A 16944-nucleotide genomic window follows, 5' to 3' on the forward strand; every position below is an offset into this window, starting at 1 on the left:
GTTTTTCAAGGTCTCAGTTCAGTCCTTCTAACTCATGGAATAGTGTTTTCGTGACAATGGGAATTGGCTGACGGAAAAAAAATTCGAGCTGGCTAGAGCCCTGTTCCTGCACCCGTTCTTCAAGTTGTTTTATGTTGCTAAACTCTACATATTTCAGCCATACATGTAAGCCTATATGCTGCTGTGCGCAAAGTCTTCCTCCAAATCAAGAATTTTAAAACTTGGTGTTGTACCCAAGTTATGCTTAGGTCCCAATTCCGAAACGTGGCCCAGCCAGGTTGTTTTCGGGTTTAGAATGTACTTTTAACAACAACAAAAGGCAAAGTAACAATTCAAAGGGGAAGTCCCTGTGTTATTCTTTTGTGTATATTTTATTGAATTATGGACTCATACTCTAGTCTAGTACTGCTTTCAAACCTGATTTCAAACTTTAGATCCAAGCACACACACACACACACACACACACACACACACACACACATGCCAACACACACACACACACACACACACAGATGACACTACATGTACGAGTATCTACCAGAGACTCTATGTTTTACCTCAATTTAGCTTTGGCCAAAGTACTTCAAATGCATTTAAGTTAGCAGTAGTGTATAAGAAACGTCAATGGTATCCAGGCTAGCGTTGAAGGCCACTACATGTAGTAGTAGGTGGTTTCCAACTGGCTGTCCATGTTACCATTACAGTAGCAGTATGTGACTACAGGCACTGTGATACCACTAAGTCGAAACCACCACAAAGTCTCCATTTTCTCCCTACTGCAAAATTGAATCATCGCAAGCTAAAATGCATTTACAGAAGTCAGAAGATGGCATGTTTCGCATACTTTGTACACAATTTCATTGTCCAAAGTTCCTAAATATTCACTGCAGGGTTCTCCCCAGAATTTTTTAGTTCAGTGGAGGGGCTGGCAAAAATAACCGGCACCACTGTGCTGCGCTTTCATGAAAATGGGTTCATTTTGCAATGACAGAGGGTGTCAAATACTACAAGTATAATATATTATAGTGATTCCTTTGTTGTGAAGTGGCAAAACAACTATTGTTTTGATCATCACCCATTCACAAGTTTTTGCAGACAATGCCGACTGGAAAAGTGATGCCAGTTGGCACAAGAATTTGTGAATTTTCATTAATTTTAGCAAAACTAACCAAGAAAATAGGGAAGAAACACACTAAATTTCAAACGGAGTATAGTGGAGCTTGGCTAGTAGTATAGTGGAGGGCCTCCGTTATTCCATCCTCTGGGGAGGACTCTGCACTGTAAAAACAGCAGTACCCTGGTACCAAAGACAGTACTTACATTGTACCAGCCGACAACTGTAGTTTTGCATTGTTATGTTGTTCATCTTTTGTTCCGGATGAGTCTTCAAACTTATTAATCACCCCTTGTGCATGTACTATGCTCTTATCATGTACTATGTCCAGTTTGCCAAGCCTTTATTTCTTTAGATGATGTTTACATGTATTTGGAAATGTCAGCAAAACAAACACTTGTCACAATGTACTTGCAGATAGATTGTATGAATGACGACAACGAAATTAGTCTTGACCACAGTTGAAGAATGTTCGACTTTGAATAGTGTGTCACCTGTTGCACTGCCATATCATTTTAGTCCGCAATGTGCCATAGTGCAACAATCCAACACATGATATTTCTATGATAGTTTGAAAGTATATCTGTATGGTCATTCTGGATTCAAGCTGGACTGTAATTTCCAACACATAAATCGGGCTTACCCAAATTTTCCACCGGCCAGCTCCAGTCTTTGTCAAGGAATGGGTAGTCAACTGCTCCTGTGACGTCATGTTATGTAGATAGAACATGTGACTTGGTGAGCAGTGGATCATAAGTGGCAGAAATCCTATCTGCATAACGCTACGTCACAGACACACTGGATTGGTCATACCTTGACCAAAACTGGAGTTTGTCAGTCGAAAATTCGGGTAAGTCCAATTTTTGTGTTGGAAAGTACAGTTAGACTTTTATCAAACATTTTCTATGATGCAATGAGGTATTCAAACAGAAAAATCTTGGCCTAGCGGCAAATGTAAATAAAATAAAAAGTTTGTACCAAACGAAGCGGTACGACAATTAAGCGGGTCAATGCACTTGTGTATATATTTTGTGTACATTACCGTCTTCTCACCACAGATTGTACAGTTCAGATTCAGCAGAGAAATATTTTTACAAAGTCTTACATATGTATACTATATTATGTATATGCAAGAAACTATAGGAAAAATGTGATTGTTTTTATGCACTGAATGTTTGTGTGTACATAGATAGAGTAGTCTTGTAGGCTTTCAGAGAGCCAAGATATGATGGAGAATTGTAAATAAACTTTTGAGTTTCAAAGCGATCTGTTCTGATGAATAAGTGTATATTATTTTGGCAGTATATATTTGTTGTCTGGACTCCCTTTAACACTTTCATGTTTCCCGAAAGGAAAACATATTGTTTTTGCTGGTGTCTTCTTCTTCTGTCATGAACCAATCAGAACACAGTAGCATCAGCATATTATAAGATGTTATTAACATACAGCAAATATGAACAAAATATTAGCTATTGCAGTAAATAAGGTAGTGGTATTTTTTGGCGCCGCCTCATGGCCGAGCCCAATGTTTTTTTTCGAATACCGTAAATGCAGAAATGTTCTCAGTGGATTAATGTTCGCAGTTTTCGCGGTGACCACTTCACCACGAACTTAAAACCACCGCGAACATTTTTCTATTATGGTATTAGACTGGAGTCTAAGGTGTTACCGCGAACTTAAATCCACCGCGAAAAGTCTTTTTTCCCGCTACCGCGAAATTAAATCACCGCAAACTTAAATGCATTTACAGTAGCTTGACAGAATGCAAATTACTGGAAGGGAAACATTCTGTAAAATGTTGCCTTTCTAGTCTTAAACATAATATCATATCTATAATTACTAATAATATTACATGTAATATACAACAATGGTAAGAAAATATTTTGGGCTTTTGCAAATTCATTTTTATCCTCTGATCACGAAGATGTCTGGAATGTTATTCAAAGGATGGTACAGTAGTTGCATATTCAAACAACATAGCTCAAACATGGCCATCCTTCTGTGGAAATTCCTGAGTGTAGCTGTTTATAAATCAGGTGTCTTGTCAGGAAGGCACACCTGGAACAGCTGCTGGTAACGACGGAGGAATGCACCTGAAAAGCAAAAAGTGTTGTGATGCAACAGTTGTATTTGTATTGGCGACATCTAGGGTTCCTGTAGGCCATTAATACCTCCGAGAAAAAAATGGTGGTTTCGTGTTGTCTGTGCGTGTGTTAGTGCTTTTGCGCATTAGTGGTCTGCATTAGAACTACTGTTGTTAAAATAAGAACTGGTTTAAATTTGTGACCAGGGACGTGTACCTGCGAAGCTATAACGGAGAGGCCCCCGTATATAGAGTATCCAAGGGGCCCCTAAGTTCGGGCCACTTTTTTCTTAAATCATATTTAAAGTGAAATAACCTTAACATTCTCCCTTTCCACCTGAAAATAAATGAAACTGAAAGTGGCAAATTTACGATACAGAGGCGAATTTAGGGCCCCCTCCGTTACTGTGTTACGCCGAAAGGCTGATTGTTGATCAACACAAATACTGATGTTACCAGAAGCAGACAGTCCACCTACCATAGACCCTCTCCAGTACCGCCGGCTTGTCGGTACGCCTGACGCAGAGGAAGTAGAACGGCAGGCCGGTGAGGGACAGCGCGATGCCGATGAGCGGGTTGTACGGGTTGGTGTAAAACTGCATCACCACCAGGAACACACAGGCCAGGAAGAACAGGATCGGGAAGATCAGGGGCGTCTGGAATCAACAATCGTAAAATTGCCATTGATACATCGACGAAGGTTAGACATTAGGGGTGGGTACTGGTACAGAAAATTCAGGTCCAGGTCCGGTTCAGGTCCAGAGGATCAGGTCCAGGTCCGGACATGAACCACCCTGAACCACCTTATTGTCTGTGAATGAGCAATACTCAACAATGGTCCATTTCGCTACAAAGGATTCTGTTTGGTGGAGTATCCGACGTCCATTGACGTTTTAAAATCCTATCTTTATGAAAGAAAAACACTAAATGCTTCTGTACCCACCACTGTTAGACATCCAAGTAAAGACATGATGATTTGCCCGATTTACATGGATGACAAAAACCAAAACCTAAAAACAGATGCGAGAGTGCGAATAAAAAACAAAATTTGACAAAAATATAGCCTTCATTATGAAATCTAAGTGGCTAGGAAGGTTGAACAGGTGACTGAACACAGAATATGTGCCTCTATAGTGGATGAATCCAAGTCAGTGGACTGCATCACAGCTGTCTACTACAATCATGACAATCACATTTCTAAATTTCTTCACGTGTGTGTGTTTTCTTGTCTTTTATATTGTTTTGTTCCCCAAGTGACTGTAGCAGTAACTGGTTATAAAAGTTCACTAAAGTAACGGATGGACCTTAAACGGCCTCGGGAGATCAGGCTTCCTCCACCGCAGGATAAGTAAGGCGGCCACGGCGGCACCCACCCCGGTCCACCGGATGAAGGCGTAGTACGTGATCAGTGTGTAGATATCGCCGAACAGGAGGATAATCAACGCCAGAACGCCCTGGTGGATTTATAAAGGTTAAGATAGAAATATGAAGTCACAATGTTTATTTTGACCCCATTCATCCCTCCATCCATCTATCCATCCGTCCATCCATCCTTCCATCCCTCCGTCCATCTATCCGTCCATCCTTCCGCCCATCCTTCCGCCCATCCTTCCATTCATTCATCCATCCATCCATCCATCCATCCGTCCGTCCATCCATCCATCCATCCATCCCTCCATCCTTCCGCCCATCCTTCCATCCATCCGTCCATCCATCCATCCTTCCATCCGTCCGTCCATCCATCCCTCCATCCGTCAATACATCCATCCGTCCGTCCATCCATCCCTCCATCCATCATCCATCCATGTATCCCTCCATCCTTCCGCCCATCCTTCCATCCATCCATCCATCCATCCATCCATCCATCCATCCATCCTTCCATCCTTTCATCCAAAATCGTTGTACTGTGTATCTTTTAATTCCGTACAGGAAAACACACACAAACCAGACATGAGCCATATAACCTCACCAGTTAATGTATTTTACTCTGGGAAACCTGCTCGAGAAGCTTCGCAAATAAGAGTCGCAAATAAGAGTTACCGATCCCCTGCCTAACGCGCGCCCTCCCGCCTCTATGCACCCGCCCCACTACCAGCTGGCTCCACTTACGCCGGTCCCCAACATCGCTCGCTTCTCGAAAGAGGCTCGTGTTAGTAGGGGCCAGCTGGTTCGAGGGCCGGCGGGTGTTAGGCGGCGGGTGTTCCGTGCGTGCGTGTTGTAGGTTTTGGTAAACTTTGCGTGGCTCGTTAGGAGTCTGCGTTTTCCCAGGGTAATGTATTTCGGCTGCATTGTAAAATCAAGTCCGGACAGTGTGAGTCAGAGATCACAGTCAAACATGTCACAAGCATCTCTATGCATCGTCGTATTCTCAATAAAGGGTAAGACAAGTCACGACGTTCTACAGAATGAGTACGTTTGGTGGCGTCAGATTTTACACTCAAGATTAACGGTGCTGTTCTATACAGAAACATTATAAGTGGTATGTGAATGAGGGATTTTTAAGACTTTTTCTCAATCATTGTAAAGAGAGAGAGATTCCTGCCAACTGGCAGGGTTGCGATGCTGTCGGCAGCTTGAAAAATCACGTGGACTGGTTCCAAGTCGGGAGCCAACGTTGTGAGGAGGGCGAAGCCGAAATGACCAACGTTGTTCCTAGAGAGCACGAAGTCCTTGCACCTGGCGGGCTTAGGTGGTGGCTGGAGGACGGGAGTGCTTTCCGTGGGCCTCGTCTGGGCTGCGTCAGCCAGGAGCTGGGTCTGGGCTGATTCCACTAGCGTAACGGGAACCTCCGTTTTCAAGGCGGCTGTGACAGGTAAAGTAGAGCTACGGCCTGTGTCAGATAGAGTAGGGGTACGGCCTGCCTTCACGGTAACCGTGGCGTGCGCAGTTGTGACAGGTAGAGCAGGGATACGGCTAGCTGGCTTCACGGTAACCGTCGCGTGCGCAGTTGTGTCACCCAGAACAAGGGTGCGGAGCAACTCCTCCTGCCTCACCTCAACAGCGGGCTGGGCATCTCTTTTATCAGCCAGAGAGTTCCAATTGGTGCGGGGCGGTTTCTGTGGCTCCGTTGAACTCGCCGACTTCGTATCTGCGACATTCAGGCTCTTGGTACTTGGCGGCTTCTGTGGTCGGACTGAAACCACAGTAGCCTCTGAAGGAGTGGAGCTAGTCTTTCCCAGCAGCTCGTCCTTGCGCTCTTGAACTGAACGGCTGTGTTTGGAAGAGAGGATCAAAGTCAGGCATCGTTCCTGTGAACGCAAATATATACAATACTACTTCAATCGGGTATCTCATTTTAGAAACTGCGGCAGTTGGCAGTTTCACTGCGTCCGAGCTCAACGATTTGACTGAGCGCTCATCGATAAGAAAATGAATCTCTTTTACGCTTTTTGTGTTTTGTTGTCTTTTCAGTCATACTTGTATACGTTTTTTATGATTTTCCCATATATCATAAAGTCAATGGTAGCACATATCCGGTTCAGGACGCAGCTAGGCCGCTAACGTGCCTCTATCGTTAGTGAGATGGTGAAATATTTGTGCAGTTATGAGATACATAAAAATTTCAGGTCGAATACAGAATCTATACCATACGATTCCGCTAGGGGGACCATGATCAAACTTAAGTTGTCCTTCGTTTCCCTGGCAGCTAACCATTATACCATAGCCAAAAAATGGAATTTAAAACATAGCTTTCTTTGCGAATGTGGTTATAAGTATGAGATGAGGACTTGGTCGGCATCAGCCAGTGTCTGGACGGGAGTTATGCAAGGCTGGCCGGTCAGAGCCTCGAAACTACTCACGAGTTGACTCACGTAAGTGGACCTGTAGATGATAAGTGTGTGAAAAGATGTACACATACTGACCACAGCTGCAATGTAAACACTTTCTAAAGCTAAAAGGTCAAGCAAACAATTATTTTGTATCACCTCACGGTACTAAGCTTTTGTATAGTAGATTGATTTCCTAGAATTGTCGTTTAGAAGCAGAAACTTTCATACGTTGTATCTGATACAATTGTCGACTAACAGTAGCGAAGTTATCATCAATATGAGCTGAAGAGAAATAGCCAGTTCAAGGGAATAAATATCGACATATCATCCAGAGCTTTCTTCAACGTTAATAACCAGAAAACAATTTTATCAACCACATGCGGTATGAACAAAAGTTAAGATTCCATCACTGTAACGTTTTAAAGATGTACTGAAAATAAAAACTACTAACGTACCTTGCCAAGCGCTCCCTTCTCGAATGTGTTTTGTCTGATGGACAAGAAGACTGTGCCATTTTCACTGACATAAACAAAGAAATTCACCAACAAGTCAGCCAGAAGTATAGGATAAGCACACGAACGATGCAATCCTGTTCGTAGGTGATTTGTTTGTGCCGCGTTGCTACGAGAGCAAATCGAAGACTTGTTCTGGAACATCATTGACGAACTTCGTGAATGCTGTTCCAGAACAATTAAAAAACAACGTTGCTTCGTGAAGTTGTTGGAACGAGTATTGGAACGCAGGTTGATTTGACGACGCGTAGATAACAAATCATATTTCGCCTGTTGTCTTTTCATCAGAATTGTTTTTTTAAATCAGTGGTTCTACGCGCTAGCAGTTTTAAAGTAGTAACAGCTCTACATGGAAAAAACTTAGCCTCAGCGCAAAGTCTATTGAGAAGTTTTAATGGCGTCACGGGCATGACGACATTTTTCAAGCGACGATTGTATATATATTTCAGTCTATTTTACAAGAAAAAGGTGTCGGTTTATACCTTTGTATCTGTCAAAACACGATTCGTAGATTATAATTGTTTTCCATATAGAAGAGCAAGATGGTTGCTACATCTGTATCCTTATACCTCCATCCATCCATCCATCCTTTCATCCATTCATAGCCTGAGTATCATCCTCCGTAGTAACCGCTGGCGAAAGTCGTGAGCCAGCGGTTACTACGGAGGATGATACTCAGGCTAATCCATTCATCCACCTATCCTTTCATCCATCCATCCATCTATCCATCCATCCATCCATCCATCCATCCATCCATCCATCCCTCATACATCCCTCATCCTTCCTTCCATCCATCCATCCATACATCCATCCCTCATCCATCCATCCATCCATCCATCCATCCACCCATCCATCCATCCATCCATCGATACCGGATATTACGTCACCCACATTAGCCAGTAGTGCCGGAAGTGGCGTCAGTCTGGTGACGTGGATCATGGAGATGAAGACTGGCAGGTGACCTTCCCGACCTCCAACGTAGTACATTCTACATGAACAGAAAAATTACACACTCTTTCAAAGTTCCACGACCCCATACCTTCGCCAAATAATCCTACCTTTCTTTACAACTGCTGTTTTAATTGTTTGTCATTAATTATGCAAATAAGGTTCTCATCTGCATAAATTATATCAGTTGATTATCTCCTCTACCAGACACCAGACGTACACAATCTATGTTAAGAAAAAGGCTTTTATCGCATTTTCTGATGATTTATGCAAATGAGGATCTCATTTGCATAATTGATGTTCAACGATGTTCACCTGTACATAACTTCCAAATGCACCAAGTAAGAAGTTACTGTCATTTACTACAATGAAAGCATAGCATTTTCTCATTAATTATGCAAATAAGGTCTTTATTTTGCATAATATATATCAATCAATATTCTTCTCCTTCTCAGTTACAAATGGTACACGTTGCAATGGTCCCATAATGGAACTGAGCGTGTTCATAAAATTTCCTAATTAATTATGCAAATTAGATACCAATTTGCATAATTAATATTTCATTATCTGAAACATCACTTAAGCTATCTACATACCAAAAATCATAACAATTCGTTAACCCCTTTTTGAGTTATTCCCTTTTAAAGTCTGACACTAAACCTGCCCTGCAGTTCTAAAACAAGCCGCTAGGGGGCCCAAACATGCACCACTTACTTTTGGCATCAAGAGCTGTCTACCACTAAAAAATCATAGCTGCAGCATGTTCAGAACTTGAGATATCAAACCAGGAAGTTCTGCTGCAGTATCGTAACGGGCTGCTAGGGAGCCCAAAATCTAATCGTTTTCAGGTCTCACCAAGACCTACCCACATACCAAATATCAATACAATTCATTCAGGCGTTCTTGAGTTATGCTGGTCTTCTACATACATACATACAAACAGACAAACGCTACCCAAAATATAACCTTCTCGGCGAAGGTAATAATGATACTATCTTGTACCACCACAAGATCTGCTTTGAGATTAGTAGTATACGGCCGTCCCCCGGGACAAATGTGTGGCTTCGGGCCCGGTAGGGGGCTACAGACCCTACGGGCACCGGTGCAAATGTGACCAAAGCGTTAGCCAGTAATATGTCAGCAACGCCACGACAGTACCGTCAGCATAACGTTGCTCACCTGGCTGACTGGAAAATTGTGGAATTGAGGGTACCAAAGGTGGACATTGCGACAAACACTGGGATGCACCAGGCCATGACTCCCAACATTCTCCTGGCGAACTCCTAGAGGTGAGAAAGAGACAAAGTTTTGGCGCAGTCAAATTATAGAAATCATTTTAACGCACAATTCAACATTGATAGAAGCAAACTGACTTACAAGGCACATTGAACATAAATTACGTATAAAAGCCTCGTCAAAATCGATGTCCAGTTGCTTGAGTTATTGCTATTTGGCGTTTTTATAATACCTGGATGTATAACCTTCATCGACGTATGGAAAGCCCCTGTTTTGACTTTTTTTTCTTCATTGGGGGTACCGTACCTGTATACGTAAGATACACCGCTGCTTAGAAGCGACCTCTTCTGAGACAAAACCAAAGTGCCATTGATTTCATTGTTTTTCTGACTCCTACCTACCTATCAAATATCATCAGGATCCATCCATGGCCTCTCAAGTTTTCAAGTCTCTATAGTTGACAGACAGACACACACAGAGACAGATGAACACACCTAAACCATAACCTTCTTAGTGAAGATAACAACAACAGCTTGACCACGTACCACTGCCACGGCGTCTACCGCTAGTACCTCGGCGCTGGTCAGTACGGTGTAGTAGGAGACATTGGTCAGCATGTAGATCAGCATTACCAACCCCAACCCGCCAAAAATCGCACGAGGCATGTTTCTGTGGAAAGAGATGAAAATTTAGTTTGATGTTAGATTACTTACGTCTTGCGGCTGCTGTTACAAAGTAGAAATTATATCATTTTTCATTCGCGATGAACGGGTTTAAAATTGTTATGCGAGCATTTGATCTCCCGACTGAATCGATGACATTAGAATGGATTAATTAATGAACGCTTTAATTTATTGCTAGAGAGTTGATACGTAATGTATGGAAACAACAATAAAGCAATCAAAATAAGGATACCAGTCTATTATAAAAACTATGACCACGGGAATATTAAGGACGGAACGTCGGATTTTCACTGCATATTAAGCGTTTGTATGTATCTGTTATAATAAAGTCTCTCTTTTGTAAAGCGCTACATATGTATTAGCCTATTAAGAAAGCATATATGGAGTCGGGACATGAAATATCAAGTTCGTGCTTGTATTTGGCACGGGTTTACTAGAATTACATGTGATTTTTACATGTGATCATATTAGTATTCTTTAACCTTTGTCTATCTACAACTGATTGCTGACAATACTAAAATGGGATTCAAAGTGACAAGATAGTTACACCTGACTGGGTCTCGTAGCTCCTCAGTCACAAAATTAAGACCGTCCCTAGAAATGAAAGAAATCATCAAACTTAATGAATTAACTTACACTACACTATCACAAAGCTTTAAACGATTGTTTGGAACTGATATGTTATAGTATTTTTACATTCATTTCACTCTCTAAATTTGTCTTGTTCTCTCCTCTTACACCAAACTCATTCCCTTCAAAATGAAGTTGAAATACATAAAAACAAAATGTGACACTTCAGACATTTTATAAACGTACCATCCAGAATACGCGTACAGTCCTGAATACAGCGCCTGCGCGATACCTCCCACCGTAGTCACACCTGCAAATGTGTCCTGCCAGTTTTCATTCTTTCCTGTTCGTGAAAAAAGAGAGGAAATTTATAAATCATTGAAAAATATTGACTTAAACCCTTTTGTTCCAACTTATAGCTGTGAAACGCAGTTGTGCGCGAGAAGATGGAGTCACCACAAAGGCCAGACTTGAGGGAATGACTTGAAAGTAGCTATACACCTTTCTCACGCGGCGGCCATGATAGATCCAAGAAGAGGTCAATGAGGCAAACAGACAAAACTTATTTCTAAAATCAGGTCCCATTTAGTTTTCCCCCAAACCACACAAATTTTCATGATATAAGATGGAATAATAAATATTACAAGAAGTGTTATGCACCGAAAAATGTTGCAATTTAGAGTAGTGTAGACTGACCCCAAAGTCCATTAAGAGATGCAAAATAAAAACATAATAATGCAAATTTTTAACGAATTTGCAGCCATCCCCTTATTGGTCGATTTCCTAATTGGCAGGCTACCATTGGTCGAACTGCTAATTATGATGGACAGCCTTTTGTTTGCCACATTGAACTCGTTTTAGATCTATCATGGCCGCCGCGTGAGAAAGGTGTATAGAGGTCAGAGGTGGTAGAACTAGTCATATGACAGACATTCTACGCCATGTCAATGAAAGAGGCTAATAATGTGGAGGCAAGTGGATGTATCCTTTTTAGTCTGTAGTATGTTTAAGTATTTGATATTTATCTATCTATTTTATTTACCTATCTATTTATCGGTTTTACTAAAGTATACAGACATGAACACCAAAGATTTTACAACAAATATGTTGCCATGGCAAATAGCTATACTTTCCATACGCTAGTCACACTCACTGTACAGTGATAGAAAGTGATAAATGTATACTTCTAATCCATAGCTATATTTGCATAATCATTGAATCATTAAATATTTCACTGAGGTGTGATCTCTTCAAACTCTTGTTTGAGAAAGCGGGCTATGTTTGCTACGCTTGATCTGTATTTAGACATTGACTTTCACATATCTAAACGTATCTGACATGAAGTCTAATTAGGTTGTCCAGCTCACCCATGCCTAACGACACGAAGCCCGCCACTATGATGATAACCAGCGCGAACAGTTTGGTGATAGTGAACAGGTCCACTACTCGGGTTCCCCAGCGGACCTTGGCACAGTTGATGAAGATCAGGACGCCTGGATGGAAACATGGAGAAGGATCGAAATAGATCAGTAATATGTCAAGATAAAGGCCCACAAAAAGTAAAGAAAACCCATCTGAACATTATAAATCGAAACAATGGCCGAGACAACGGCTGTTCTCTTTTTCGGGGCCTTTACCAAATTTGGCATATTACCTTCAATTCTTGTCGCCGCACACATGCGACATTTGACGGACATGCAGACCCTCTGTCATTGGTTGAACATAGAATTGCCGTGCTATCATTGGTTGAACTGCTTTAATTAAGATTGACAGATCGATTTATCATTTTTACCTTATCACTAGATTCCGAATTATGGCTTTGCGATTTTCTTAATTTCGCTGCCAGCAGTGAGAATTTCACCAAGAACCAACGACAATTCTCTCATTCTAACTTACAATTATACCTTTGCTTAGGAACGAGGAAAGGAATGTTGGACTTCAGTAAACGATGAATAGAAATAGGGAAAATTCAAAGGTATAATATAGACAACAAATTTTTCTGGTAAACTATTATACCCTGTTCACCATTATCCGCAGGGTAACCTACATCCGTTGTGTTTAAAAACATAAAGCATTGTCAAGTTGACGGACAGTGGTTTCAAATAGTAACATTTCAAAATGTCGAAATTTGAAACCACCCTTAGTCGACTTGCTATCCCTAAATGTCATGTTGTTTAAAACAACGAATATAGGTTACCCTGCCGATAAAGGCGAACTAGTATTGCATCAGATTGAACAAAAATCGCTTTGTGCATGTTTTTGTGCCACATCCCCTCACGTTAGCTATCCTCAGTGGATGGTCCCCCATCCTTGACCCGTCCCACATGTCCGCTGACGGAAAACTTCCTACAGGACTTCTCCCAACAAGGTGCAAACGGGGAGAAAAAACATCTGGTCGCCTGATAGGAGGGTCTGCTTGGGGGTTCCTCACAACGATTTACGCCTAATTCAGAAAAACTCCCTCATATTACGCTAAATCAAGGAAGGACGCTTTAATTTGGTCACCTTGCTGCGGATTACGTAGATAAGACGGTTTTCTCTGCGAGTTACGGGAAATAAAAATAGGCTGCCTAAGCCTTACGGAAAAGAGCATGCAGACCCTCTGATAAGTCGCTAGAGGCAGAATGTTTTGGTCTCTTTTGGCTCAGAACTAATTCGACTTCGTGAGGACAGTCCTCTCCAATGATAAGATTACTTTCCCTCATAGTAAAAACATTGATTATACGTCGATGAAGGTTAGACATTTGGGTAGAAAGATATACGCCAAAAGCAGTTACTCAAGCAACTATAGATATGATGCAACAGTCACTGACGAAAGACGTCGGGTGGCTGTCAGTGACCGTTTCCCAAATCATATCCAGTTGCCTGAGGTACTGCTTTTTGACGTATGAAAACTGATAATATGAAAACTTTCAGAAAGTCACTCAGAATTCCACCAAAATTTCGTATCAATCGTTTACCCCTCTACGAAGTTTTTGACATGGCAAAATGTATTGAATCTGTCCAAGAATTTCGAAGCACTCTGGTAGAAATCGGACGGTACCCAGGCTATGAATGACCTACATTTTAACAAGAAACTCGGCCACAAGTTGATATTTATCATATGTTGAGGGAAAGATTGTGACCCTTTCCTCACTCCCACGTTAATGGTAGCCTCTGTGCCAACCCTCCCGCTGGTAAGAAATACAAAACAGTCTGCAAATTGTCACCGCTCCCTCAAAAGTTTGCTTGGGGATTTCTGGTTTACTTAAAGGCCACAGTAAGTAAGCTATATGGATGACATCATCTGCACACTCCAAATCTAATGCGAGAGGTCGAAAAAAAAAGATGGGTAAAAAAAACAAGATTTTCAAAATATTCACCATAAATGTACAGCGACAAAACAAGGTATTATAGTCAACAGGTCTTTCATTTCTGTATTCAAGAGGTGCAAAAAGTGACAGCCTTGTAGACTGGTATCATTTACCAAGTTGACAACAACTACAGCCATGGCTACCAAATTAGTGCCACTTTTTCTATAAAACTATCCTTGTTCATTTCTACACCTACGGTCATGGCTACATGTTACTCTACTCACTAGACTAGTATCACTTTTGTACAGTACAATCAAGGCTACCACGCGATCTCTTTTCCCATTTTGGTACTTTTCGTCATGTTCACCATCTCGGTGTGGTCTTTTTTTTTCAAAACCAGCAAAAAGGTAAACTAGCGCACTGATGTCATTCATAAAATTTACTTGCTGTGGCCTAAAACGCGATAACAATTTTTTGAGCTGAATTCTAGACAACCCCCCAGTTGGACTGCGCAAAATATCAAAACATTTGCCCTTCCAAAACGAGTGCTAGGTAGAATATAAGTGGAAAGTTTACTTGCAAGTTCGTGCCCGTAGGCTAATTGCAAGTACGTGTACAAACAAGATAGGGGATACGCATGTAACAATGAACCGTGATAAATGTTATTGTACAAAGAGATTACTTGAATACCAGTGTTAATTTCTAGATAGGTTGGATCTGACTTCTTTTTGAGAGGAAGACAAAGGGCCACACTTTTTCTACAATTTGTGGGTTTTGTGACTTGAAGAGTAAAATGTCTTTCTATTCGTCCGTAAATGTGGGAAAGTTTTCCCTGGGAAAACGCAGACTCCTTCGAGGCTCGCAAGGCCTAGTTTACCGATCCCCACCACACGCGCGCACAACATTCATGGCTTCCATATTGGGGCCACTTTTACAACTATCTAATAAACTTTTAAATTCACTTCTATAACTACATTCATGGCTACCTGGCTAGTGTCACTTCTACAAGTACAACCATTAGCCTACAACACAACATATTTGCCCATTTTGGTACTTTCTCGTCATGTTGACCATCTCCGATCTTGTTTTTTTTTTCTGAAATCAGGCAAAAATTAACGCGCGCGTTGATGTCATCCATAAAATTTACTTGCTGTGGCCTTACTATGATTTCTTTAAACAATGTGGTTCTCTCGTTGTGGTTAAATGAAGACTTGGAAAAAACTGTGTTCCGTCTTCCACTGCTTTAGATGCACAGTATCTATACATTCTTTAGCACTCTGGTAATAAAAAAAAATCAAAACCAAACTTACTGAGACAAAGTGCAGCAATGATAGTCTTCAGTCTCTGAGGCGCCTCGCAGTGTGGGAAGAACGGTTGTGCCACATACGAAGCAAAGGTCAGGGCTGAAATGGCCTCCGACGTCGGATTCCTTATCAAAAACTCCACCCAGAGAAACAAGAAAGCTGGGAGCTCTCCGAAACCTTCTAAGATATAGGCGTACCCCGCTCCCGACTTCGGTATAGAGAAGCCCAGTTCGAGGTAGCAGAGAGACCCGGCGATGGAGAAGGCACCACATGCCGCCCACACGATCAGCGACACCCCGATAGAACCGCTTCCGGCGAGCACACCTTTCGGCGAAATGAAAATCCCACCGCCTATGATCCCGCCTACGATCATACAGATCCCGTTGAAAAGCGTGATCTTTCTTTTGAGGGCTACCGTCTTCTTTTCAAGATCCATCGTACTGTTTTCGTCCGGTATTTACCGTTCTAGATAGAACCTGGCCGGGGGTGGAGGCACCAAGTTCTGTCTTACAAAAGGCGGGGAACCGGTCGGGTTTGTCACGCGACAACAACAGAGCTTGCTAGGGGCGGATCATAAATGGTTCAACAGTGATGGGTAGGTGGTTGTCTGTAGAAAGTAACTTCACGTGTATTTCGGAAGTTTGTTCAGATATTGTTTTTGGTGTGTCTGTTTGTGGGTGTGTGTCACAGTTTTTGTGACATAGTTGTGGTCAATATAACTTTAGAATCACTGGATCTGAGAATCCCCATTTGGGTTATTTTCTAGCAGATAAGTATTGTCTGAGTGCAATATTCTTGTAAAAGCAACAGTGTAATACACGCCAAGATTGTTATGTAACGTTGTGCAATACTACATGTACCAAAAAGTCGGATGCACACATAGAAGTTTTACCTTGCGCTCTCCAGAATTTTTAACTATTCTGATTAAGGGGTCGGCCTAGGTTTCTTCGTCTCTTAAACTCATCTTGTATGTTGATTTTAAATGTGTTGCGTTTATATGTCAATAAAGATGATATCAACCCCCCGTCATGATATTTGGTATGTATGTAGGTGTTAGGAATAGCCTGGGTACCATCCGTATTGTACGTAAGATACGTATTTTTTTAGGTAGCGAGTGTAAGGAGCCCGGTAGAATACGGATGGTACCCAGGCTATGTTAGGAACTGAGACGAAGGTCAATTTTTCGCCCCCTAGTATGTGGCCTTGGTACTACAGCAGAACATTTTTATTGGGGGGGGGGGGGGGGGCTTTTTGATGAGGAACGGGACCATGCATTGTCAAATGCGTAAGTATAAATATTCAATTAACGAATGGTCCCTTACAGATTTTTGTACTAATGTGTCAGGTTGATTTATTTATGTATCTATAATGGGGTTATAGCTTCCGGCAGGTGGTTTGAAAGTAAATCTAGGACAATATTCCCTTTGATCT

General features: G+C 41.7%; 2 protein-coding genes across 2 annotated transcripts; both read right to left on the minus strand.

Annotated features, from left to right (window-relative positions):
- Positions 1–2746: 2746 nt before the first annotated feature.
- On the minus strand, positions 2747–16510 carry LOC118417972 (Y+L amino acid transporter 1-like). Its single transcript, XM_035823757.1, has 10 exons — positions 15520–16510; positions 12284–12409; positions 11163–11259; positions 10896–10940; positions 10209–10332; positions 9607–9710; positions 8371–8467; positions 4502–4651; positions 3676–3853; positions 2747–3207 (listed from the first exon to the last, which is right to left on the minus strand). Exons 1-10 carry the CDS (start codon positions 15947–15949, stop codon positions 3140–3142), a joined length of 1419 nt encoding a protein of 472 aa, XP_035679650.1. The 5' UTR covers positions 15950–16510; the 3' UTR covers positions 2747–3139.
- LOC118417973 lies at positions 5474–7840 on the minus strand. The gene is made up of 3 exons (XM_035823758.1): positions 7423–7840; positions 6918–7019; positions 5474–6410 (listed from the first exon to the last, which is right to left on the minus strand). Exons 1-3 carry the CDS (start codon positions 7491–7493, stop codon positions 5696–5698), a joined length of 888 nt encoding a protein of 295 aa, XP_035679651.1. The 5' UTR covers positions 7494–7840; the 3' UTR covers positions 5474–5695.
- Positions 16511–16944: the final 434 nt, after the last annotated feature.

This window comes from Branchiostoma floridae, chromosome 6 (genome assembly GCF_000003815.2).
Source record: "Branchiostoma floridae strain S238N-H82 chromosome 6, Bfl_VNyyK, whole genome shotgun sequence".
Taxonomy (NCBI): Eukaryota; Metazoa; Chordata; class Leptocardii; order Amphioxiformes; family Branchiostomatidae; genus Branchiostoma; species Branchiostoma floridae.

What these genes read in the sequence shown, in the direction of transcription:
- LOC118417972 (XM_035823757.1), bottom strand. Translation starts at nt 15,949, where the DNA reads ATGGATCTTGAAAAGAAGACGGTAGCCCTCAAAAGAAAGATCACGCTT. An exon ending in CATTGCTGCACTTTGTCTCA is followed by an intron (nt 12,410 to 15,519) that starts GTAAGTTTGGTT and finishes GTTTCCATCCAG; the next exon opens with GCGTCCTGATCTTCATCAAC. An exon ending in TTCCGGCACTACTGGCTAAT is followed by an intron (nt 4,652 to 8,370) that starts GTGGGTGACGTA and finishes TAAATCCACCAG; the next exon opens with GGCGTTCTGGCGTTGATTAT.
- LOC118417973 (XM_035823758.1), bottom strand. Translation starts at nt 7,493, where the DNA reads ATGTCAGTGAAAATGGCACAGTCTTCTTGTCCATCAGACAAAACACAT. An exon ending in AGAAGGGAGCGCTTGGCAAG is followed by an intron (nt 7,020 to 7,422) that starts GTACGTTAGTAG and finishes TATCATCTACAG; the next exon opens with GTCCACTTACGTGAGTCAAC. An exon ending in GATGCCGACCAAGTCCTCAT is followed by an intron (nt 6,411 to 6,917) that starts CTCATACTTATA and finishes CTCTTCCAAACA; the next exon opens with CAGCCGTTCAGTTCAAGAGC.